Here is a 27097-nt window from a genome sequence, read left to right as displayed (position 1 = left end):
CGCGCCTATCAGCGACTAATGCGCCAGATCTTCACGCATGATTTCGTCCTTTACGAGATAGGCGGTGATTTTGAAACCGTTCCCTTTGTATGCAGCGCGTTATGACTTCGATCCGTCCTGTCGACCCGGACGAACCTTGTACCGGCAGAGGCCGGCCCAGACGACGCGGCGCCATTTTACCAGCGACAAAGTCCGCTACCTAGGGCGCGTACCCGGCGCACTCGGTTCTCCATTTGCACCGCAAACGAAGTGAAACGCTCGAATGGGCGGCATCAATCACGTGGGGCTCCGCGGAGTACGCGACGCGTGGCACAGCGCGGATCTTTACACCGAATATATCAAATATACGAAAAATCGAATGTTGGATATTATTGCGATAGGTATTACATCGACACACTCCGGGCTAATAAGTGATGTTCCACATAAATTAAATGTGCGAGAATATCACGGTCACATGCTGTAGGTGGGAGGGAAAGCATGCGAGGGTGAGCCGAGAAGGATGCTGGCTTTGCGCGGCGGCGTCTTCTCGAGTGCGTAAACGCGGATGGCGGGCAGAGTGCGCGCAAGGAGGGGGAAGCAGGGAGATGTGTGCGCTGATGCATCTGGGTCGCAAGCCCCAAGGGTAGCGTTGGCCTGGCGGCCTGGGGCACAGCTGGAAGCATGCGAAGGTCCTGGCAAAGGATGAGTCGACTGCTAACAGAACAACGTGTTTATTATAGCATCGCAAAAGAGCGGCCGGTCAGGTCGACCGAAGTGGAGAGACGGGAGAGCACGTTACTCGACGGAAGAATTCGAAGCCTCGGCGTCCGTTGCATCCGCGCCGGCTATACCGCTCGTCGGAGGCGAAACGTAACAGACCGCCCCGCCGGGTGAAGGAGATCCCGATGGTCAGGGGACTGCATCCGCTGTCCGGAGGGATGTCGCTCGATGATGCTCATAACCGAAGTCGGTCGTCCCTCGGCGTTTCTTGAGCACAACGCACAGAGAAGGCCTCGTTCTCACGTTCAGGTTCACACAGGACACTGCAAAGTGACTTCGGGAGAGTTGCCATTTTTCTCTCGTTCCCAGCAAGCGTTAGAACTACGCCGAAACTCAACCGCTCAGTCAGCAAGCACGACACAACCCTCACTAAGCCATGCCAGATTTTTTTTTCCCTTTTATACTACTGCCTAGTTCCTTACAGTAGTCTAGCAGCACTCAGAACGCGTCCACAAATTGGAAAATTGCACTAGAAAGCACGTCATCACTTTGAAACAGTAAACAAAAGCAATATGTTAAATATCCTGCCTCAGGAAGAAAAACATCAGTAACAAACAACTTTGAGGCTGATTCCTACGTTAGGGGCCTCGAACTAAGCCGTAGGCGTTAGCGTTGACTCCCCTTTTTGTAACGCACCTCAAAGGAATGTTGTTGCAAAGCGAGTCTCCAGCGCAGGAGGCGGCCATTTTTGGAAGATATGGTCTGCAGCTATTGGAGAGGGCGGTGATCCGTCTCGAAGCATGCGAAGCGGAGACCGCAGCGAGCGACCGTACACCAGCTCAGCTGGCGGAAACCCCGTAGCTGCAGCGGCGCGGTCCTTATAGCAAACATCACCCCAGGCAGACACAGCTCGCAGTCAGTTTGTTGTTCAAACCACAATGCTCTCAACACGCGCTTCATGACGGAGTGGAGCTTCTCAACGGAATTCGACTGTGGGTGGTACACTGAGCTGTGTAACAGCTTTACCCCACACCTTTCGAGAAAGGCTGTCGTCAAAGCGCTAGTAAACACTGTGCCCTGATCTGACTGGATTTCCGCAGGAAAACCAACTCGCGCAAATATGGACAGTAGTGCATTGACTACCTCAACTGAGCTGAGTTCTTTAAGCGGCACTGCTTCAGGGAACTTTGTCGCTGGGCAGATCACAGTCAAAATGTGTCTGTACCCCGTGGTTGTTACCGGCAGAGGTCCCACTGCACCCATAATGAGCCGTCTAAAAGACACCGTAATGATAGGTACCAACTTCAACGGCGCCCTCGATTTGTCCCCTGGTTTGCCCACCCGCTGACAGGTGTCGCATGTCCTCACGAACTGTTCTGCGTCACGAAAACACCATGGCCCATAGTACTCTAGCAAGAGACGGTCCTTAGTCTTCTTAACTCCTAGGTGTCCGGACCACGAACCTCCATGCGACAAGCGCAACAGATCCTGACGGTAGCACTGAGGCACGATCAGCTGATCGAACTCCACTCCCCTGCGGTCAAGATACTTCCGGTACAAGACCCCACTCCTTTCCACAAAACGAGCATTTTTCTTGGCGATACCTTCCTTGATATTGCAGCGCATGTTTTCTAGGCTGCCATCCTTTTTTTGCTCGGCTATCAAAGCCGACCGGCTGACTTTTAGCAACCTATTAAGTCCATCTGACGTAGGCGCGATGAGCAAATCTGCAGATAGCTCTTCTAACTTTCCCGTGTCGGGCATTTCCCCTCCAGTATCTGGTGCCTTCAACGCTACAGGCTCAATTTTATTCAGTTCGGACCTGCTCTGAATATCAGCTTGCTGCGCCTCCGACCCTTTCTCATTGTTCGACAACGTCGGCCCCGCAACTACCGTCTTTGCAGCGAGCTCCCGAACTCTCGATCTGGTTAAGGCCTGAACGCTAGCCTCGCCAAACAAAAGCCCCTTCTCGCGCAGGAGGTGATCGGACCTGTTCGAAAATAGGTACAGGTACTGGGGGGGGGGGGGAAGCATAGATGACACTGCGGCCTCCGTCTCAAGTGCTCCGAAAGGACCTTCAATAAGCACTTTTGCTACGAGCAGACACACGCTATGAGCTTCCACGGCTTGTTTGATCCATGCTCACTCTCCCGTGAGCATATCGGTCCTACGTAAGAGGGGTGAACTACATCCATTGTAGCTGCGGAATCGCGAAGCACTCGGCGCTCTTTCCCGTTCACGAGGAGGTCTCGCATGTAAGGCTCGAGAAGCTTCATGTTCTCGTCAGTGCTGCATAATGACAAAAACACAACTTTTGTTTTTGTTTCTGGACACTGCGCCGAAAAGTGACCCGGCTTCTGGCACGTATAACACACGCGCGCTTGCCTTATCTCGAACCACTTTCTACGTTCGGCTTCGGCTGCCGCCATCTCCTTACGTTCGGTCGCACTGCTTTCACTCGCATCCGTACTACGTGGGTCCCCCCTTGCTCTCATGGGTGTGAACTTCGGCCGCTCAAACTTGGAGCCAAATTCACCCTTTTGACCGTCCTTAGCTCCGCGAGCCCGACGCGTCACAATCTCCTCGGCTAGCTCGGCGGCTTTAGCCACCGTACTAACGTCTGGCCTATCCAAGACCCAGTACCGCACGTTCTCAGGTAACCGACTATAAAACTGTTCCAGCCCGAAACACTGCAGAACTTTCTCGTGGTCACCAAACGCTTTCTCTTCTTTGAGCCACTCCTGCATGTTTGACATAAGCCTGTAGGCAAACTCTGTATATGACTCACTTCTGCCTTTCTCATTTTCCCGAAACTTCCGACGGAACGCCTCCGCTGACAGCCTGTACTTTTTTAGCAGACTCGATTTCACTTTGTCGAAATCCTCTGCCTCCTCTCTCTTCAAGCGAGTGACTACGTCGGCCGCCTCGCCGGGTAACAAAGTGAGCAAGCGCTGTGGCCACGTTTCCCGAGAGAACCCCTGCTTCTCGCACGTTCGCTCAAAGTTAACCAGGAACAAACCAATGTCCTCTCCAAGCTTAAACGGCCGCACCAGGTCAGTCATTTTGAACGATACTCGTTTTCCTGCACCGTGTGCCTGACTTCCATTACGAGCGCGTTCCATCTCTACCTCGAGACGCTTCATTTCCAAAGCGTGTTGACGGTCGCGCTCTTCTTTTTCTTTCTGCTCTTTTCGTTCGCGCTCGTCTTTCTCTTTTTGCTGTTTACGTTCGCGCTCGTCTTTCTCTTTTTGCTCTTTGCGTTCGCGCTCCTGTCTTTTTGCCGTCTCCGTCTCCTCAATGGTCTCAAGGCATTCCGACAGCTAGTCATCCTCAGCTTCTAACTCAAGAATAGCCCTTAGCAGTTCTGGTTTTCTGGGTTTGTCTGAGACATCCAGACCCAACTCTCTTGCGAGCTCCAGCAATTTCGGTTTGCGCAACGACTTCAAATCCATGGCTGCTCTGAATACTGCTTTCTCTACTGCCTACTATTGTCTTGCCGCAAACTAACCCGGCAGCAACGACAACCACAATTACCAGCTCTGTTTCTGACACTAACAAAAGCCTGGTAAAACTCAGAAGAAGAAAGTCCCGCGCTCACTAAACCTCGCAGCCAAGAATTCAGCGCAGTCGTTCCGCTGCAGGCAACCACTCATCACACAGGGCTCGTTGCACTGCTCCCGGATGGTCGTTGTGCTGCTCAGCATATAGTCGACCGCATATCTTCGCTGCTGGCCTCCGTTGTCGCGATCTCACCGCTGACAACCAGTTGTTGCATCTGGGTCGCAAGCCCCAAGGGTAGCGTTGGCCTAGCGGCCTGGGGCACAGCTGAAAGCATCCGAAGGTGCTGGCAAAGGATGAGTCGACTGCTAACAGAACAACTTGTTTATTATAGCATCGCAAAAGAGCGGCCGGTCAGGTCGACCGTAGTGGAGAGACGGGAGAGCACGTTACTCGACGGAAGAATTCGAAGCCTCGGCGTCCGTTGCATCCGCGCCGGCTATACCGCTCGTCGGAGGCGAAACGTAACAGCGCGCTTTGAGAGGTGGAGGATAGAAGAGGTGCACGGTAGCTACGTAGCCCGAGTCTCCGCTCCTATTCCGGTCATAGCTGCGCATTGCACGGCTGAGAGCGGCCGCCCACCTCCTGCCTAGGAGGTGATCTGGTCCGAGTTCGAAGGCTAACCGACTCCAGATAGCTGATGGCTTCGAAGCTGCACGAAGGGGGAATTCACTCCCTGGCAGGTGCTGCTCTTCCTCACGCCAGCGTTCGGACAGCGAGTGTCAGCGGTCATCGAGTGGCGTGTCCATTTTTGTCTGTAGGCGTGTGACACCGTGCCTGCTAACTTATTTAGTAAGCGAATGCTTGCAGCGGTTTTACAGTTGATAAAGGAGTTACCTTAGTGCGTATAACTGTCTAATGATTTGCTATCGTAGTTAATATTCTTCGCCTTTAGGGCGAAACTGGGACAATTTTATTCTGGAATGGAATTATTCGAACGTTGACTATTCTATTCGATTCGTTGATATTCGTGTATTCGGTTCTCCCACGCAGTTTTTTCCACTACCTTTCTGAGCGACTGTAACCCACCTATATTTATCCGTACCTAACTGTGCATGTACCTCTCGTTCCGATTATTCCGCAAACATGCATCATACCTCGTATTTGTTCTTGTAGCAGCTAGGGCTAACAGCTACAGTAAGCCAGTCGTCCCTCACTGCTGCTATCCGGAGAACTCAACCTAGCTTTGCGCCACTTATATCGGAACATTACGTGGGATCTGTTTGTTATCCTGTCATCTTCTTTTATCTTATTTTGCTAAGGATTGCATTCAACAAGAAATAAACCGCTCTTTTACAACTGTAAGCTTTGCTTTTGTTTGTTAATGTGTAATTTGTCTTGTGCCACAGCTAAGGAACAGAAGAAATATGAAGGAATCTCAAGAAGGCTGCTTAGGCGAACTTTCTTTCTTGAATTTGGCCAATGGTAATTGCGTCTTAAAGCCAAATGACCTTGGTGCAGCATTGTTAAAACAAATTTTCTTGTGCTTTCTTTACTACTTAAATCAGTTTTCGTTTTCCCCTCCTAAGTGTGTAACCTGTCACGTTCAGGGTTTAAGGTCAACAGAAGGCAATGATGACGCAGTGACGACCAAGGGCACTATTTGTCTGCTTCTTTTCTTGATTCCTAAACCGCTCGCTTCCTGGCCAATCCCTTGTTGTGGGCATGTGCCATTGTTCGGGGTCATCATCGTCACTGGCGCAGCGCGTGCTGCGCGAGAATCACGCGCTCAGAAGATAACGCAGAAGAAGCCCGACGGTTCGCTAAGTCCAGGCGTCCCTCCTTCTCACGGACCTCGAGTGTCGACCTTCTAAGCTCTCAGCTACTACTACCTTCATCGAGGCATGGCCGACGTGAGGAAGGACAACGTGTCCAGTGCAGCCTCCAAGTCTTCTTCGTCCGGAAAGTCGAGCTCTTCGGGTAAGGACAGAAGCAAGCCAACGAAACGCAAGCAATCGCGGCCTTTGATCGCCGAAAGCAGCGGCAAGGTGAGTGCGATGGCGGCTGCAGCCCGCTTTAGAGCGCAGCTCTTTTGCACCCTTCCCACGTTTCGCGTCGCCGTTAGGCTCGCCGTCGTGCTTCGCCGTGACCAGCTCCGTAGCCGGGGCTAGCGCGCTGCTCTAGCTGCGCGTGCACCTGGCACTATCTCTCGCACATGGCGCGATCCTTGCTCTCTTCGCTCCTCCAAAGCCGGATCATGTGTTCTCGCCTATCCTCTCACCCCCTTCCTCCGCGAAGCTCCGTTGCGGTGACTCTCGCCGCTACTGTCTACTCCGCCCTCGCCGTTCCGTTATCCCAATGTCGCTAAAGTCCCTCAATAATTTCAAAGTATCGAAAGGCTTTGATCCTGCCGACGACGCCAGTGATAGGCTGAACGGTGACATGTGACCTTGCTCAGCCCCTTTGCCGCCATGAAAGTTCCTGTGCGCCGGGCAAAGTGCGAGCGTTTCGCCTGTTGTGCATAGCACAACAGGCGAAGAGCTGTGATAGTATTTCACTCGCGCGAATGAATGTTGATGGCCGAACTTTGCGGTGAATATTTACTTTAGTTCGTTCTGAGCCCGCTGAATAGCTCAGTATGACCTAGGATGCGAAGAACCGAAATGCCTTGTTGCTGTGCGGGTGGGTGCCGATATCAGATGGAGGATGGCAAGAAGTTATTTTGCATTCCGCTCGGCAAACAAAACCTAACCAGAAGATAAATGTGGTCGCATAGAATTGGACGGAATAACTGAACCGTCGTTAACTGCACGACTATGCGAGGAAAGTAACGTAGAGTGATACGAAGGGGCGAGAGAAAGTACACACGTGTGTGTGCAGAGCTGCGATAGTATTTCATTCGCGCGCATGAATTTTGACGGCCGAAGTTTGTGGAGGTCATTGATTTTAGTGCATTATGAGCCCGTTGACTTAGCAAGTGCAGTATGACCTAGCATGCAAGTAAATGGCGTGGCAGAACGGCATTAACTCGCTGACAAATATCCGCATTGCGTTACGTGCGCAATTTCAGCAAATTTGAGACGCGAATTCCACTTTTATTCTTTCCTGTGTTTGTGCGCGCGTTATTAACTGCGCTTTACAATATGTCCAAAAAGTCATTTCCAACTCTGCATATCGTAATCGTATTTGGTGCATTGCATGTGTGAACAAATATATTCCTAAGTACCTGCATTACTCTGGTTTTGAAAACAAATACTGCACAGCCACTGCTATGGGCCATCAAATAATAAAGTATAATACGATATATCAAAGTACATTACATACAGCTGCGAGCTCGTTCCTTCCAAGTTTCCCTTACACTCGAAAATGTTTCAATAATCGGCGATGTCATATTACTGATGAAAAACACACAACTGCAAATTAACATAAGAAAAACGCCAGAGCCGATACACTGAATGCCAGCAAAACACAGTGCAGTGATCGCTAGGCCAATCCGCATGCGTTTCGCATAAGGGCCCTCTAATTCTTACGGGGCTGTAGCGGTGCACGGAGGCGAAAAGGCATAAACACAACAATGCGCGTCATGATTCAAGTTTACGTGGCGACGTCGCACGGTTCACGAGAACAGTCAACCGCAGTCACACACGCGCACACACTACGCTGGATATTGGTGTGCCGCGAGACTAGATCGCTCTGGCAGCCCGAACACGATCGAGGAGACTCGCTGACACGATACCGCCCCTTCGGAATGTCACGACAGTTGCACTGCCTCGTAGCATTGAACCACACGACACAATAGTCGTCGTGCAATCGCTACACGACAGACACACTCAGCGGCAAGAAGACTGTTACCGTGAGGGTCGCACGTTTCAGCGACGTTATGTCGAAAGTTTTTCGGCCCAAGCGACTGTCAGCGTACTTTTTTACACGAATTCCTCGTTCAAAGTAACCGCTATGCGTACGCTGCGCACTTACAAGCAAAATAATTAACAGAGCAAACGGGATTAAGCACAACCAATCACCAAGGCTCGCACGGTGATTGAGCGCAAACGAACGAAATATAAACATGCGGAATCGAGGCGATCGAGCCCTCATTCCGCTCTCTTGAGCGTTTTTTTTTCAACGCTCAATTGAAATTAAAGGACTAGATTTAGCAGTTGCGGACCTTCTTTCGTATTTCACCACAGCCAGGCAGGCACCAGTAGGTTTTATTTCCGCGCGTGCGCAGATATTTTTTCACCTCACAAATGCCGCGGCGCCGCAGTTTAGCATGGGCGCCGTCTGCTACAGGAACTTCCTAGGTGGCGCGCGCGGCAGATGTCGCTACCTTGAAAATTATAGAGGGACCTTAACTGTCGCGGCACTGCTGCGGTGCCGGTGGCGAGCGCTGCTAGCCTCCTCGCGCGTGACGGCTCTCCGCTCCTGCGTCCCCGCGTCGCGTAGCTCTACGGCTCTCAGCCGCGTCTCGCTTCCCCGTTTGCAAGGCGCGTTCCTCAGTGGCATTTGTCGCCTCTCGCAGTTCTTGCGCCTGGCTGTCCTTCTCCCGCCTCCACTGTTGCCTTATACCTCCCCTTACCTGGCGCAGTGCCGTTGCGGTTACTCGAAAAACAGTTATAGCGTTTCGTCCCCTTACTTCTACTTCCTACCCCAACCTTGTGCGGCCACATTGAGAATGAATCTGTGAATGAATGAGTGTGTGGCCTCCACTCAATACCCCTATCCTCTACCCGTTTCCTCATCCCACCTCAGAAGAAAAAGGTGAGTGCGATCGCGACTGGAGACCGTTGGTGATATTCGTGTATATTCATGTATTCGCTTGCACACAGTTTATTTCAGTACCTTTCTGTGCGAGTGAAACCCATCTATATTTATCCATACTTAACTGTGCATGTACCTCTGGTGACGATTCTTCCGTAAACATGCATCATACTTCGTCTTTGTTCTTGTAGCAGTTAGGGCTAACAGCTACAGTTAGCCAGTCGTCCGCTACCGCTGCTATCTGGCGAACTCAACCCAGCGTTGCGCCATTCACTAATCACCCCCTCCCCTCTCCACGCGAATGACCCACTATAATATGACGCGATGGTGCATCACCGGAGCGCCGGCTCGATAGCGGCGGATCGCGGTGTGTGCTGCCCAATCCGAAACGCAGAACCGCCTCCGTTCGGAACTGTGTGTTCTGTATGCGGTTGCCTGTTGATGTAAGGCAGGAGCTGTGCTCAAAGATCGTATTACCAAGTATGGTAACCGTCGGCCAATTTTTTAGGGGCCTAATACCGCGTACTTCTTGGCTTGTTGGTTCATACATTACACCTTTATCGCTTTAATGAGGAAAACACCGTAGCGAAAAAGGCTGGAATAACGCGAAAACACAAAATAGACGGTGCCGTGCTTGCCCTGTCTTCTTCACTGTTCTGTGGCCCTTGTTAGCGCGGAACCAAACGCAATCTTTAACGACAGTGTTGCCCTACCGCGCTTGTTGGGACCACCGCGTTCGGGCGGAGGCATGCTGTTTCCTTTCTCACCTATCCGAGAAAGGCCGTTCGAAAAATGAACCAATCGAACTTTCAAGTCGCCTGCCCTAGCTCCCACGACTATAAACGTGACTACTGTGACCACACCCGTCGTGGTTGCTCAGTGGCTATGGTGTTGGGCTGCTGAGCACGAGGTCGCGGGATCCAATCCCAGCCACGGCGGCCGCATTTCGATGGGGGCGAAATGCGAAAACACCCGTGTACTTAGATTTAGGTGCACGTTAAAGAACCCCAGGTGGTCAAAACCTCCGGAGTCCCCCACTACGGCGTGCCTCATCATCAGAAAGTGGTTTTGGCACGTAAAACCCCATAATTAATTAACTACTGTGACCACCACACAGTAACCCCTGAAACAGAACAAAACAGTAACCACCGCTTGCAAAAAGAGCATGCACGACACTTAACCCATTAGAGCCCAGCGTAACTTTAAATGCACAGTACTATTCTCATGTGTAAATACTTAAAAAAGCACTATACTGTCTTCCTCAGTACGCCATTTTGCTAAGAAGGGTCCTGCCAAGCCTACTACATTCTAGTTTCTTTTTGTCTCGAAGTTAACGCGTGTCTGTGTAAGTTTTAGGAAAGAATGGCGTAAACTATGAATGCATGACATTTCATATGCAAATGGAATACGGAATACTAGAAGGCGGTCGGGAGCGGCGGTGTCGATGTAGCTTCAGTGCGTTGCTCGGATGTCCGACGAAGCAGGAAAAAAGAAAGAGGGAATCGACGCGGTATCCCTGTCTCTTGTTTCCTCAATATCGGGTTCGTATCTGTATTGCTTCAACGGAATGAACATGCTCTTAAGGCAAGAAATGAACATTGGGTTATACGAGACGGGGCGCAGTCTCATCGCAGCAGGTCGATGACGCGCGTGTCGCACACGACCCCCTTGGAACACGATGGCTGACTTACGGCGACGTTCAAAAAAAAAGAAGGAAGGAAAAAAAAAATCAGTTCCACGCAGTGAAAACTGTCAAATAAGTGAAGCTGGCGGTCGTTTTCTCAAGTTTGAACGCGCGTTTAGTGCAATTTTCATGAGTCTTTTGTCTCGTTGCCGCCGTTTTGATAGATTCGAGCTTCGGCTCCGGATTGCGCGCACTCTTCAGTTGGGCGAGGTTGTGACCAAACCAGTCTATCACACCTTGCAGCTGCGGCCGCACTCACGGTCGGGGAATTCTCTCTTGAACCGTCCACCGGCACCCTCCTTTGGAGAAATATCTCCGCGTCGATGTCTCTGCTCGGCCTCCTATACTTTCGAAGTTGCGAGTTGGCTTGCTTATGCTGGTGCTTGGCTTGGATTGGCTTCTCTGGAAAGGCGGGTTTGGCTTGCCTCCACCGGTGCTTCGCTCGCCCTTCCCGTCATCGATCCTCGGCGGTAGCGGCTTCCCTCCGCTGACGCTTTGTTTGCGCTCCTCGCTCTCGAAGCTCGGGATTTGCGCGACGTCGGCGGTGCCGCTCGCGCCGAGCGGAATTCATGGGGCGAAAGGGCGCGCGCCGGCGAAGCACCTGCTTCTATGCCCCTATCCGCACCCTGCCCCTCTGCGTGACACCAAACAACGGATGGCAAAGGCTCGACTTAGAACAGCTCCGCTGTTTAAAAAACGGCGTGGCACTTGCTTCTTCTACACGTAAGAATCTCAAAGGTGGGGAGAGATGGAGTGATCAAAAGAGAGTCACCGGATTCGGCATGGCAGGACTTGTGCCCATAACCTTCGTTAATCGATCAGAAACTACATTACGGAGGTACAGTGTCGTGGCCAGGCTGCGTTAAATACGATACACAAGGACGCCTGGGTTGTTCGTGTGCCTGTCGTTTTCAGTTAGCGTTGTTCTTGAGAATGTTGCGTTGAAATACACTGCACTTGCAGGCCCGCTTCGAAGCACTGCGGTCGCAGTATAGCTAAAGACATATCGCCATGTAGTGCATATTATGGGAGCACGTATACTAGCATTATTGGACATCTGAAAGGCCAAGAGGCAAACACAAACTGAAGCATAAAATCTTAAAGGTCCCGCTCAAGCCAGGGGGCATACTAATGCGATTGTTTAGCAATTCACCACGCGATGCAGAGGTATTTGTAGCATGAAGTGACTTACGTCGTTGCATGCAATCAATTTACGAAACTACATCAGCCGATTCATTTGGAATCCCCTGAGGTGGCAGCACTGTTACAGCCCTGGCTTCTCTACTTACTCGTTTCTCAGCTAATCACATAATGTCACAGCAAGAAGTTTTAAAAGAAAAATGGAGCACACATGATCGCTGACGATGTGTAGCTTGGAAACTTAAGGTCCGTACTACACTTCATTCGCAGACTTCAAAGGGTCCGGCTGCACCGAAAGCACCTGTTGCAGAAGTTCCTGCCGGGCCTGCACATTTAAAGGCGACCAAATCAAAAGAAAAGGTACGACTCCCCTGCGGAACATGAGGGCGCAGTAACAACTTTACGCGTAACCCCATACTATGCATATAGAGTTCTTCGTTTTCGGGTAAAACCCGATAATTACCGATTTTTGCTCCCCGAACAATATTTATGAACATCAGGTTAAACCCCCGATTCCTTATAGACTAAAGAATAATATTAAATGGAGGCGTTATAAAAGTTATGAAAGGTGCTCATCTTTTTGTGAACTGGTGGCCACGACATATTAGTATTATTACTAAGAAATGAATATGGTATAAGCTTCGTTCTCGCTTGACTCTCGGGATACGCTGGCATATACGGGTGTCCCAGCTAACTCTAGCCATGGTTCAAGAATATGCAAATGTCACGTAGCTGGACAGAACCAAGGTAATGCTTGCCATCGCTTGGAGATACTCGGATTATGTTTTCATACCGCTTAATTAGATAATTAGTCATGGTTATTTATTCAACTTATCAAATATTATAATTAGATGAAATGTGTGAAAGCGCAAATTGTAGAACAACATGAAAAACTCCCGATATAGCTTTCTGTTGCTCAATACGTGCTACATAAAGGTGTTTTTTCGAGCGTGAAAGAAGTGCCCGAATACACGCAAGAGTGCCTCGAGCGGTTAGTCGCGCGGCAATTTTGCGTGTATTCGCGGGCTTGCCCGCTCGTAAAAACACTTATGTAGCACGTATTGAGCAACAGAAAGCTGTGTCGGTAGATGTTCATGTCGCTCTACAATTTTCTCATTGACACTTTTTATCTAACTATAATAATTGAGAAGTTCAATAATTCAGACTAATTATCTAGGTAGGCGGAATGAAAAATAAGTTGAGTATCTCCAAGCGACGGCAAACAAGATTACCTTGGTTATGACCCGCTACGTGGCATTTGCATATTTTTAAACTGTGGCTAAAATTATCTTGGACACCCTGCATAAAGGTATACTGTATTCAGTTCATGCCGCGGCCTTCAGTGAACGAAAGCCTGTTACTCTTTTAATAGCCGCGTTTAAACGGATACGGCAATGGTGCATTGCATCGCATTTCCTGCACGTCGTACAAGGTAAACAGCGGTGATACGCTGGGAATCAAAATAACGCAAAGCTGACGTTGCTTTCCATCGTGAATGCTAGCTGTGACGTTGAGGCGATGTTTACATAACCACTCTACCTTCAAAAAAGGGCGACTCATTGAGGCGAAAGCCTTTCTAGGCTCATGGTGGAGTTTGTGCCAGCAGACCTGTCTTCCGGAGTGTCCGCCGAAGCTTCATCAGGCCAAATGAAGACAAATTAAAGACAAATTATAGAATGAGAAATGATAGTGACAGTTAGTGAATGATAACGTTATAATAGAGATTGTTAGAGGTTAATGACTAGTAATGACTAATAATGACTACTAATGACTTGTAATTACTACAAATGACTCCTAAATGACCAATGTCTAACGACGGCTTGTAACGACCAGAACTGATTACAAATGACTAGAAATGGCTAGTAATTAGTAGTAATGACTAAATGACTGCTAATGACTGTTAATTCGTACTAATGACTATGAGAGGACCAATATGTCTAACGATGGCTTGTAATGACCACAAGTGATTACAAATGACTAAAATGCTTACTAGTGAGCAGTAATGCCTAATTTTGACTGAAATGACTTGTAATTACTAATATTGACTACGAAATGACAAATATCTCTAACGACAACTTGCAACGGGTACAATTAATTATAAATGGCTAACAATGCTTAATAATGACCAGTAATGACTAACAATGACTGAAATGACTTGTAATGACTACTAATGACTATGATATGACCAACATGTCTAACGACGGGAATTGATTGTGGTCTAACGACAACAATTGATTACAGATGTCTAAAACGCTTAGTAGCTAGCAGTAGTGACTAATAATGACTCAAAAGGCGAATGATAAAAGTATGCTTTCGCCGTTCACCTCTTGAGAGCTCTTAAGAGACCCTGTAATTTTTGTCTAGCGGTATACCATTGATTTTGTCGCAAGATTACGTATTAGGACCCAGCCAAACAGCACAACAGCATACAAGGACAAAAGGTCTGTCATGACTAGGATGGACATTGAAATACTCCCTATGCATATAATGTATTATTGGGAAAGCATCACACCTTCGCACCTGCTGCAACGAATGCTCCTGTGGACTAATTCTTGCACGTCTTTTGTGTAATTGAAGTGGAGAGAACAATGGAAAGAAAGACTCGCCAAATCCGTGTCTATATTGTTGTTTTTGTAAATACGGTTACCTTAAGACAGTGTAAATTAACGCGTGACAACGAGAATTCTTAGAAATCAGTTCGTAGACTAATTTTCAAACAGCCGCATTTGCATTGAGATGTTCGTCTGTGTTAGCTTGTTTAAATATAACGCGTCTATCGAAAAGAAGACCGTTAATTGTTTATAAAGCTCAACCAGAAAAATTCTGAACATTGGACACCGGGACGACAGAACCCCTATTTCGACCACACTTTCATTTGCCTTGGTTTGTTTTTCGATTCGGTGGGCAAAGGGCAGGCCTTATGTATTTGGTGTGCCGCCTTTTGCCTCCCTTCATCGGTTTGTGACCAAAGAATAAGAATAAATTTATCTTATTATTTTTCGTTGTACGTTGTTATTGTGATTTACCAAAGTTGCGCATATCCTCTGCTGTTTTAATCCATCATTTGAAACCTATTCACTCTCCTCGCCCTTGTCTTGGCCTTCCTTTCTGGAGGTCAAACAGTGGATGCGATCGCCGCTCAACGCCATCATGCATGGTGTATTCGATAACCGGCAAGCATGGACTTCGAAATCGGAAGGCCATCCGATCACGGAGGCCATGCAGCAACCAAGTGAGAAAAGCGATACTGACCACTGTTCGCTGCCGATATGATAAGATTGTGCGGGAAGTCGCACAGAAGGCGCACTTTGTATGGATATATTTAATTTTCCATTTTTCTTTCGCCCTTAATCACTGGCTTGCACGCTGCGGCAATGCAGTTATAGCTGGAATATGTGGCTCGGTGCTCCGAATGATAAGAAAAGATTACTAGAAAGTGAAATGCATCGTTACAACATCCGCACGGCTCCAGAGGACTTGCGGTCTGAGAATCGTAGATCATGTCGCTTGTATATAACAATGTTACTGAGCAAACAGTATTCTGGCTGCTTAGCCTGGGAATATGTACTATTCATGGACAAATTGTACACTAAGAAAAACCCAGAACACAGTTCAAAATTAGGCTAGGATTTACACTCGCGCTAGCATTGTTCCTACGAGCAAACTTCAATCAACTTTGATGCTGGACCTATTAATAGCGAAGGAGTCTATCCAATGGCAAAAGACAAGATTTTGGGATTTCGGCGCTTGAATGTTTGCGATCCAGGCAGCGAACGTACAGTATTCTGCTTGAGCAGATCTTCCACGTGTCACACGCAATCAATATGCGAATGTTCTTATGTTTAGGTGGTCGATTTGAATCGACTACGGAGGTAGTGCCATTACCAGGCTGTCCCATTACGCGCACTAGCGAACAAGCTCGCTACGACTGCCGCAGCAAACACTTTCAGACAAAGGTCATGCAAATGTCATCGCTGACCACGTGAACCACTGAAAAAACCAGCGGCGCTGTATACTTCCAGATAGCGCTGGTCCAAGATGCAACGAAAGCGCCTGTGCTGGAAGCGCATGCCGGGCCTGACGTTTCAAAGGAATCCCCGAAGGCGACCAACACAAAAGAAAAGGGGGGACACAATAAGGGATACTGAGGGCACGATAAAAACGTCACGTATAAGCCCAGATAGTGCCCAACCGTGAACACTATAACTGCGGCAACATTTCTAATTGCGCACGTTTTCGCAAATAAATAAGTTATTTTAACAGCCATGCGGACGCGCATGAACTGTTTATATTTTGCTATATCCTTGAATGGTGCCATCGACGGTACGAAATCTTGGAAGTGCGTAGGCACTTTAGCTCTAGGTGTCATGTGGCACATTCAGTAACATGATACCTGAAAGCTGTTATTGCCTCGAAATTTTATTTGGATTGACATTGTGCGGCATTTATTGCTATTTATGGTAAGACTAATTTATTCAAAAGAAACTAGCTGTCTACATAAGCCTCCCCCCCCCCCCCTCCTTTCCTTCAACTGATAATTGAAAAATAAAAACGCGCATTTGAAAACTCTTATCTTGCAACTACTTCAATGTACAACTGGAAGCATACAAAATACCATCTTAGTAAGTATTGTACAAATCACGGATTCCAGAAGGTAACTATAGTAGCCAAGGAATCATAGACTTCATTAAAAAATACAGTATAGTAACTCCGAATCAACATGACTTTAGAAGGGAATACTTTACGGCTACTTCATTAAATTCTGTGGCAGACAAAGTAAGCCCGGCTTTAAACGATAATCAAATCATTATTGGTATTGTCCTAGATAAAAAAAAAAGGCTTCCAACGCAGTGAAGCACAATACGTCGCTGCAGACGCTCCTACGGTCGGGATTTAGAAGGATTGCTTTAAAATTTTTTCGCGGCCATTTGAATTAAATTTAAATTCAATGTATGCGACAACAAAAGACAGGAAACTCCTTTAAATGAATGTTCCGCAAGGTTCAGTACTTGGAGCAACCTTGTTTTTGCTCTTCGTCAATCATTACCCTATCTCCTTGACCCACACGCAAACTGCTCTGTCTGCAGACGACACTGTCTTAGTTATAGCACTACCGTTAACAAACTACAGTTCACTTTTGAATGGTTTAGACGAAAAAAATCAGTGCTAAATACAAGAAAAACTGAGCGTGTTCCCCAACATATTGCGTAGAAGCACAGTGCTACGCGTATGCTTCCCTTTGTTCTGTGGTCAGCATTGTGGAGACTCGGGGTAGCGTTTAGGCAAGGAATCCTTTGTCCCAAATGAATGAGTACGTCCGGGAGTAGGAGCGAAAGAAAAAGGTGTTTATTTTACGCTATTTACATGTTGTAACAAGTCATCAGGTTCTAGTCAGAGCTCACACATGCTTGCAGACGTCAGGATGCCGATCTCTCACCAAGGTGTAACAGTCGCCGGGCGGAACAAAAACCTTAATGTGTCGATAGGGCGAAATGTTTACGGCCGTCGAACAATGTCCCTTGGTGGCGAAAAAATTTGGTACAATATGGCTAGCTTGAATAAATGTCGGCCAAATATTGCACCGTGGCTTAAGAGACTCACTCTTTCGGAGAGCTCAAAAACTCGCGAATTACTGCTGATATTTTGTACATCTCTCATTGATGCTCCAATTTTCACATTAACAGTGCACTTGATAATTGACGCTGTACTTATTCAGCCTTTGTGATAAATCCCAAACCAGCCATATCGGCAATGGGTCCAGATGCTGTGACAGTCATTTTGTGCACTTTTTTATTGCAAGAAACTTTTTTTTGGAAAAAAATGGTCTTGAGGGGAAAAAACGCTCGTGCACTTCGATTTAGGTTCGCGCTAAATAACCAGAAGTGGTCGGAATCGCTCCGGAGTCTCGCACCATATGTGGTGTGTTTCATAAGCAGATCGTGCTTTTGGCTGGTAGAACCTCACAATTTTTACTTTCTTTTCCACGTCTGATCTAGCGAAGCTCTTAGGGTAGCACATAAGCTGCCAAGGCACTCATACTCTAGCCCAATTTTGATTTGCTCGCGAAGGTATGTAGCTTCCACTCTGCTGGCGCTGAGCTTTGTAGGGGAATTTCATTAAACAAGAGTGTTCTTTTTCTGCATTTTCTTCCCTATTATTCAAATCTCTGTATTAATAAAATCTCTGTCACCAAATGAATGAAAAATGGGATTCGACAGAATTATTTACCTCCCTTAACTATTTCGCCGCTGCTTTTTAAGTCTGCATTTTTCGAGCATGCATGACCCGTCCAAGTGTGGCAAGGCACCCACCGTGAAACGTTTCTCGCAACGTTATTTTCCATTGCACTGTAACGAACGGGTGTTGTTTATTTCTCGCATTTCAGGCTACTGTTCCACAGGAGCCACGACCACTGCCGAAAGAGCCCCAAGGGCAGCACCCTTCAATGGAGGCTTCAAGGATGGTAACGTCCAAAGAAAAGGTGCGACTCCGCCACACACGCTGAACGCGATGAAGTAATGTTTTAGCTTATTTATTTGGGCTCTTTACAAAACACCGGGTTACCGAGGTGACGTGAAGGGCAGATGACGATGGTACTTATTGGCATCCCCTTTTACGCGGGGCGCGGACTGTCCCTAGCCTGCTTGATTCACTACATTTATCGCCATCTAGCCTTTTGCCCCTCTGATGTCGATCTTAACTTTTCTATTTAAAACCGCTGTCACTATATTGTACCATTACCTACGCTTGCCATGTCTTCGTTTATATTGTTTATATATTGCCGCCAAGGAGCGTCCGCTGCTTAGATTCATCTTGAAACCTTAAAAACCCGCACTCTCCACCAAAATATTACGGGGAGAAAAGACGCTTGACAATAGATCTGCAAGATATATACAACGGGCAGAAGACAGGCATACAAGATGGAGCCCGTGCGAACGACTATCGGTGATCGTCGTCTTCGTCAATCCTCTCATTATCGTTCACTCCTGCAGCACCTCGTAACAATATGAATATCTACGGTGCCCTTTATTTCAACACTGCACTAATCGTTTATCTCGACTGCTTACCAGTTAATCCTTCCACCCTCTTTGTATCCCATCGCCTCTGGAAGTTGGACACTCGATTCCTACGGGTCTCGCTGGGTGAATATATTGGCATTCTACCACGATGTGGCGAGTCATTTCCGGGTTTTCTTTGCAGTACACACGTCTCATCGTGTTGCGAGGGCTTGCTCCGGTGTGTGTTTATCCTTAGGGAACCAGCTCGAGCCTTACATAGCAAGGCACTTCTCTTTGTGTTATATTACAGATTTACCCTTCTAATTTCTTCCTTAAGATTCTTGTAAATCTCTGTTGTCTTTTAAGGTGGAGATATTACGACCTCGCTGGGTTTCTCTTGACGTGCGCAGCTTCGCCGAGCTGGGGGAGGGAGAGCTGGGAGAGTGAAAGTAAAGCCCCTGAAACTTCGTAAAGTAGTGCCACTCTCCTCCTCCGCGTTCACTCCTCCTCGTTTCTCCTCTCTTTCACGCTCCCTCCTCGACCATTGCGCCGCCTACGTTGCTCGAGCGCAGCAGACGACCTTTCGCAGAGTGAATGCACACATAGCAAGGCAGTGCTCTTTAGGCGTTCACGTTGGCTTTCCAGCTCCGCGTAACTTCGTGTACAGCATAGAATTTCTAGTCGGATGCTTATACAAATTCGGTAACGGCAGCTTTTGTTTCATTTTTTGATAACTATTTCTTAAACAAAGTATCTGAAGGAGTGTTAACGCTGTGCGTTGACGACTGCGAATGTATCGCGTGCCCTACAATTAGGTACGCAACATTTGTCAAGGGCGTGTTGCAAGATCTTGTTGCGAATGGTTGTAAATAACACGTTTACCATCGAATGACAACCTCTTGGCTTCCAGCAAGCCCTCAGCCTAAAGAATCCGCGCCGCCCTTACCATGTGAATTCGCGGCGCGTATCAGCTATGACGTACAAAGGCTGACGGAGATCACTGCTCTGGAGGTTCGAAAGTGTATTACAAGCTACAATGCCACCAACGTGCGTGCTTGCCAATCTAAGCGCGCGCAAAGCCTCAGAGGTGGGCGATGGTGCTATTATGTTTCTCGTGTCTCAACGCCGACAGAAATACCGCGGCCGATCATCGAGTCGGGACTGTGCGTAGCCAAGAAAATAAAATGAGTTTTTTAGCATTCGTGCGCGAAGCGGGAGCGCGATAACAATGCTTGACTCAATCTCAAACAAGACCACTGTGGCCTTCAGTAATTTTTTCAGGTTAATGACTTATCACGAATAACACTTCATCGTGCGTTGGTTCGTCCGTTTACTAAGTGACGTACTTGTCGCGAACCGAGTTGCACTGAGGTGCATGCATTCAGGACGGTTGTACTCCCTTCGAAGTAACATTTGCGAGACATGACTTTATTAGTGAAGTCATGATCGCGCAAAGAATCCCCCCGCCATGACGCGGCCGAAATTGCGGCAAGTGAAACGATGTTTTATCCATAGGTTAAAATGATATGAAACGGCATTCGAGTTGCAAGTCAACAGTTTATTTTCACATAGATGCATTACAGATTTGCCTTTGCAGTCACAAGTCCGTGTGCACCATTTATTGTCTCATTGCGTAAATAAACGCACCAGCCTAAGAGTCCTACAGCAAGCGCGTCTCAATTAGGCATAGTGACTGTAGAAACTAATAGTGGCATAGACGAGCAAGCGAACGACTATATGAGCGCGCGAACTAAACGAGCGAGCAAACGACTAAACGAGCGTGCGAACGAACGAGCAAACGACTAAGCACGAACGACGGCTAAACCAGCCAGGGAACGGGCGGGCGACCGCACGTTTTCTTTGCGAGTGCTCCACCGCCGCATCTTAAGCTTCGCACACTTTAAAGCGCACGCGAATTAGCACATACGTCTCAATTACATATGATGCGGTCGCTCGACGATGAACGCACCGCGTAACACGGTTTCGGGAGAGCACGCACGCTTTTCATCGGTGCCTCTGTATCACAAATCCACCGGGCGACCGCCAACGAGGAACACGAACAAATGTGGCAAACAAAGCTAGTCTATCTAAAGAAGGCTAGTAAGTAACCACAAAAGGCAGAGAGTTGCTCTCCTGAGGCGTTTTCATGATCGAGACTGAAATTTTATCAAAAGGACTGCGCTGAATCTTAAAAATTTCGTAATCACGTTATCGCACGCAACCTCGCGTGCCGCGAACTCAAGCCGGTTGGCGTTCAAAACGATTAAGCGCACCAAATGTGACTAACACGACCACGTAGTGCGCATATAAGCAAAGCGGACGTTGCGTAAAAATCATGTTAAAGCGTGCGTACAAATGACAACATGCACAGTGAACTGTGCAATATCTACTACGTTATTGCCCGCAGCACAACACGCAAGCCTGGCACATACAATACTCTGAGAGAGCCACAACTTACATCACATAGTCGCGCGGAGGAAGTTGGTCGGAAGTTGTCCCTCCCGATTCGGTAAAGCCATGTCTTTCTCCTTAACGCGTTGCGCTTACCGGACGGTATCGCGAACATATTCTTGCCTTTGCTAGAACTATATTGGCATCCAAACGCGCAGCAGGTCATGGTAACAGAAAATGACGTGAAGCGACGTCGCACTTGCCACAAAACATCCTTCAAGGCGTTCACAAGATCAAAACACAGAATAGGAACGGAAGGAATGCCGCCAACAAGCGCCGCTTCTCGAGCAAAGATGGCACTGAAGCGCGACTGTAAACAAACGAAGCCGGTGCAAGGGGCCACGTGATGCCATTAGGCCAATAGCGACGCGGCGTCGGCTTCGGGCAGAGCGCTCGAGGAGGGGGCGGCATTCTTCAAAGCGTGGCACTACTTTACGAAGTTTAAGGGGCTTTAAGTGAAAGCACAGTGTAAGGTGACGCGGAGAGGGTCGGTGGAGCCTAGCGGGGGAGAAGGAGCGGTGCGCACGCGAGCGAGGAACGCGGCCCGGATCAACACCAATAGCCAACTCCAACTGGAAAGGACGAAGTCGTTAGACTTCGCCCTTTCCACTAGCACTAGGTCAACAGATGGGGTGGTCGCATGAGGCGGCAAAAGTGTTCGGCCTGTCACCGCGACGTCGCAGTATCGCGTGTCCGGCTGAAGTGTCCCCCTACTGTCCTGGGGAATCGGCATTCCCCGGCGCGTTTTTGTCGACGTGCATCTCTTTGCTATTCAGTTTCTCGTGTTATGCGTGTTGCTGTGAGTGTTTCCGTGTCTGCAAGCTTTAGAAATGTGAAAGCAAGGATGCTGCAATGCCGTGCAAATGCAATGTACCGCGATGCCATGGCAACTACACCGGGGACACGAAGGTGCGCGTGTTAAGTTCCCGAGGGAGGAAACACTGAGGAACGCTTGGATACGCGCTGTGTCGCGGGAAAAGTTCTCGGTCACCGAGAATTCCAGGGTAAGCTTATTTTTCGGTATAGCATTGTTATTTTGTATCAGTGCCAACGAGGCAATGCACCGAAAGATGGAACAGAGCTACCGCTGACGCCATCCGAGTTCATCCGCGTTTCTCCACATTCACGCCGAACGCGTGCAGTGCCCGTAACCACAGCCAGCGTCTCTGACGACGGCTCGGCAAGTTTAGATAGTGGAAGGAGAGTTGGGCTCACTCGTCCTGTAGCGTCGGAAACTTTAATTCAACGATTTTGTTAATAATTTAAGCTTTCGCCTTAAAGAGCTCCTCACCAGGCCCTTTGTGGTTATACGTTGGAAGATATTACGTGTCCTCTATGGAGCGTTCTGCCACAAAAATTGTTCATATCGGCTCTATAATAGCCGAGATAGAAATAGTTCAGTGCCGCAAACCTGTGATTTCACTAGGCGAGCTCCACTGCATAGCAAGGCACTCTCTCCACTCGCCCCGTCTAGCCTCCGCAACCGAAACTCTTTCCCTGCGTTCTCCCAAGCCGGGCCTCGAGGATCGTGTGACACATACGTCATGGGCCCCGCCCTGACTTTTTTTCTCCTCGCTTGTTTTTCTTTGCGAAGCGCACTTCCGCTGGCGACGTTGCGGGCCTGCTGTTATCGTTTCGCGCAGTGCAGGATTTTGCGTGCTGTGCAGAAGGACACATGAGTAGTGGCATAATTCAGTGCTACACGAATACTGAGGCAGAACAAGTGGATTGCAGAGCATGATCACGCACTGGAACACGGTAGAAAATGGCATAGTTTCATTACCTGCGCACGTGACCACACGACTGTGGGAACGTGCGGTTATTTCTCTAAACTTCAATTCGTCAGTTCAAGCAACAGATCCCACATATATCAGATGTTGTCTTGAATACTTATCGAAGTCACGTGTCACCATGAGCGACGTCACCCTGCGGACACGACTACGTTGGCGCAGGTACACGAGTGCGTCATACACCGGCTTGGAGCACTGTAGCCGCGAGAAGGGAAAACGGCGTTCGGTTTGAAATTTCAGATCTTTCTGCGCGCGTAGCAATGTAATACTTTGCAGACACGATCGTTAGCACGCAATGTATGCTCTGCGCATGTCAGCTCAAAATGGCCAGACTTGGTAAGGGGCTCTTTAAGAGGAAGCTTTAGCTCGCGTGCTATGTAAATACATGTAAAAAGAGAATTCGTTTTTCTCGGCAACCACTGCGCCTAACTTTACGAGGTTGGTAGAATTTAAAGGAAAACGTTAAAATCTAGTGACTGTTGGTTTCGAATTCTTTATTTAGGTCGTAAATTTTTTACTAAAAATTGACGAAAATCGCAAATTTTCAGTAAATGAAACTTTGAAGTTTACAACTCCATACCTCAGCAAAGAAAAATGACGTTAAAATTATGTGAATTGCATCTAATAGTACATCTAAAGTGGGCAAAATAGATATGTTACACATGAATCTCAAATTTAGTAATGTGTAAATACAGCTTTTGCCGAACCCTTGTACACAACGTAACCAATTCACGTAAGATATAAATTGACATATCGAATTTGTACGCTTTGATGATCTAATGGATGCCGTTTACAGAACAGTGACATCTATTTTGACAGAGAGGCAATAATTTTTAAACGTCGTGCTTCTATCTTTTTCTAACTTTCGTATTATTGAAAATTCTTTGAATAAAATTGAGGCCATAAATGGAAATTCCGCTTCTAACAGTCGCTAGAACTTTACTTTCTCTCTCAAATGCAACAAATTTCATTAGGATCGGTCCAGCGATTCCTCTTAAAGCATCTTCAGTAAGGAAGATTAAGGAAGCTTTAGCTCGGGCCCAACTCCGACGCGGCCTATTGAAATACATGTAAAACGCAAACACGCTTTTCTGAGATAACCCCTGGATTGATATTAATGACCCCTGGATTGATATTAATGAAATTAGTTGCATTTGAGAGAGAAAGTTTAATTATAGTGACTGTAGGAAGGGGAAATTCGATTTATGGCATGAATATGGTTAAAAGAAATTTAAAGAATTCGCAAGTTCGAAAAAATAGACGCTCAAAGTTTATAGATTAATAACTTTGCATCGAGAACACATATCGCGATTCTGTAAACGGCATCCATTAGATCATTCAAAGCCGAGAAATTTGATGTCATATTATATCTTACGTGAATGTGTGACGTTGTTCAAGAGGGTTCTGCAAGGTATGTCCATATTACAAATTTTTCTTTAGATTCATGTGTAAAATCAATTTTGTCAGCTTTAGATGTGCTATTAGATGCAATTTACAACATTGCCCTATCATTTTTAACTGCCGCATTAGAGTTGTAAATTTTATAGTTTCGTTTTCTTAAGATGTTTTGACAATTTTTAATAAAAATTGACAACCTAAATAAAAAATTCGAAACCAACAGTCACTAGATTTTACGTTTTTCTTTTAATTGCAACAAACCTAGCGAAATTTGGTGCAGTGGTTGCCGAGAAAAACTAATTCTCCTTTGACATGTATTTGGACGGAGCACCCGAGCTATAGCTCCCGGCTAAGCTTTTGTAGAGGGTGTTGCCCGCATGCGTGCCCTCTCCTGTGGCTCCCGATGCAGGAGGATCAGGCGAGGGAGGAGGGGCGTTCTCCTTCGGCGGCTGCTAGGGTGCCTCGTTGTCCTCCTCGCCCGCCGCTCTGTACAGAGTGGAGACAACCGTGGCATCTGCTACGGCGTTCTACACGCGAATCGCGGACACCGTTGTAGACGCCTTTGGCGGACGCCATAGGGACGAGTTGCCGGCGCCCGTGTGTCTTGTGTGCGGTTTGGCACTACTTTACTGGCCTTCCCCCAGCTCCACTGGTCTCTGGTGTTTGTGATAGCAGAGCCACGCTTAATTATGTTTGGTTCCGTTCTTTGCGTACAATTTACCACCTCTGTTTTTCTCACTCAAATGCTACTTTATGAATCCTGGTTGTCTACACTTTCATTTAACCTTTATTTGGCTCTATTTGGTTGCCAATTTTCCTGACCTCTTCCTACATACCGTGTCCATTATTTTGAGGTCCAGATATACGTGCACTTTAGCCGCTTATTTATTTTCATCCGTGTTGAGGATTTCCCCGAAACTAATTTCGCTCTGTGCTTCTCCGACTTCAAAAGCGGCGCACCCTGCACCCTGCACCCTGTCACCCTGCTCCCTGCACCCTGTCACCCCGCCCTGTCACCCTGTCACCCTGTCACCCTGCACCCTGTCACCCTGTCACCCTGCACCCTGCACCCTGTCACCCTGCACTGCGTAATTTGTGGTTTTACCGTTGGCTCCCAGAGCCAAGTGGCCTACCGACATTTGGTTAGCTTCGGACCCCGACACGATGTTCGATTTTAAGCACGAAATGGCATTTGCGAGCGTTATGGCTGGTAGCATTACTCCTTTCCAGAGTCATCACATCACCTCATATTTATTATAGTCCCGATGTGCTCTACGTTTTATCATTGCCGAATTCCGCTTCCCCTTCATTCTTAGATTGGTGAATGCTTGAGTAGCAAGGTCTTACTTTCTTTGTTTTATGTGCGCACAGAGGTATTCATATTCCTTCACTATGCATACGGCTTCCTCTCTAATTGATACTGCGTCATTACTCGTCCCTTCATTAAAGATCATAATGTGGTGTGCTCAGGCCTGCATTCGTTGCTGCATTGCCACATATATTAGCAAGTCTCTGTAATTATCTTGCATTGTCATTGTATGCTGATCGCCCTATGCTTTCCGTATTCATGAGCACAGGGACCTCGGGCGCCATAGCGTAAAGCTAATCCACACTTTTTGATTCCAATTCTGCAATCAGCCATCCACGATTGGTCACAATGTTCTGGCCGCCTTCACTTCGCCTGTCTGTCACGCGACGTCACGAAAACCGCGATAGCTCCCCATCTCATATGACATGTACAGGCTGATTATGTACGAATAGACCAAATAAAAGAAAAATAATTATTTCTGATTCGGCGCTTGTTCGCCATTAGCCCTCTGCCATTGGTCAAAAGTTTCCAGGCCGCGCCGACTACGCCTTTCTGCCATGCGACGTCACAAAACCGCGGGAACTCACCGTGTCAAAGTGACGTGTGAAAGATGTGAACTCACCGTGTGAAAAATGGCGAACAAAATTGATTTCTTTCCCGAATAGCCGGAGACTGCCCCGTTCCGAAAGGAACATAAGATGGCTGCTCACCAGTCGCTCAGGCACTGGCCATTCGCATCTGCTGGATAGCATGGGTTTATTCGCGTACAACAAAACTTTTTGCGTGGCCGCATAACGTTATCGAGCCCTTTCGGCACGTATACGACATCGATCTGTGAACTCTTCTCTGCCGACGATCCGTCTTATCGGCATCCTTAACCTTCCGCTGCAACTCCCGAGATTTTCGACCAGCCACCGCAACCTAAGGAGAAGCAGATTAATCGCAGACGCCGGCACCATCTTCCTGATCCGGTTCTCCAATTTCAGTGCTCTGGCTCGGCCCCATCGAAACCCTCTCCACTTGATCGTGCTCCTCGCCTCCTGGCAGCCAATCAGATTAGAAACACCGCTGCAATTTTATGCGTGTTGAAAGCAAACAAAAGTGACCGCCTATAAATCGGCATAGAATTTGATTAAGAGGTTTCGTACAACGCTGCAGGTCACCGCCCAATGCTCGCATCGGTGGTTACATGAATTTGGCCTCAGGAAATTGGAATAAAAACAGATAGGAATAATTTTACGCTATATGGCCACCTCATTCCATTACCGGCCTTTCCGTACAAATTGATCGCGGCTGTCCCTTGGCAGCCACTAGAATATCTTCATCTGTACCTTCGTGCTTGCGAATATCCCATGAAAAATTCCTGTCTACG

At 47.8% G+C, this 27097-nt stretch overlaps 1 protein-coding gene across 1 annotated transcript in view; it reads left to right on the top strand.

Moving 5' to 3' along the window:
- The first annotated feature begins 6101 nt into the window (after positions 1 to 6101).
- LOC126534866 (neprilysin-1-like) overlaps positions 6102 to 27097 on the top strand; it is a 53964-nt gene continuing 32968 nt past the window's right edge. The window contains exon 1 of the mRNA XM_072289456.1: positions 6102 to 6245. Within this exon, the coding sequence (XP_072145557.1) occupies positions 6102 to 6245 (144 nt within the window). The remainder of the gene's footprint in view (positions 6246 to 27097) is intronic.

The sequence above is a fragment of the Dermacentor andersoni genome, chromosome 7 (assembly GCF_023375885.2).
Source record: "Dermacentor andersoni chromosome 7, qqDerAnde1_hic_scaffold, whole genome shotgun sequence".
Taxonomy (NCBI): Eukaryota; Metazoa; Arthropoda; class Arachnida; order Ixodida; family Ixodidae; genus Dermacentor; species Dermacentor andersoni.
This window is presented reverse-complemented; position numbering and strand designations above follow the sequence as displayed.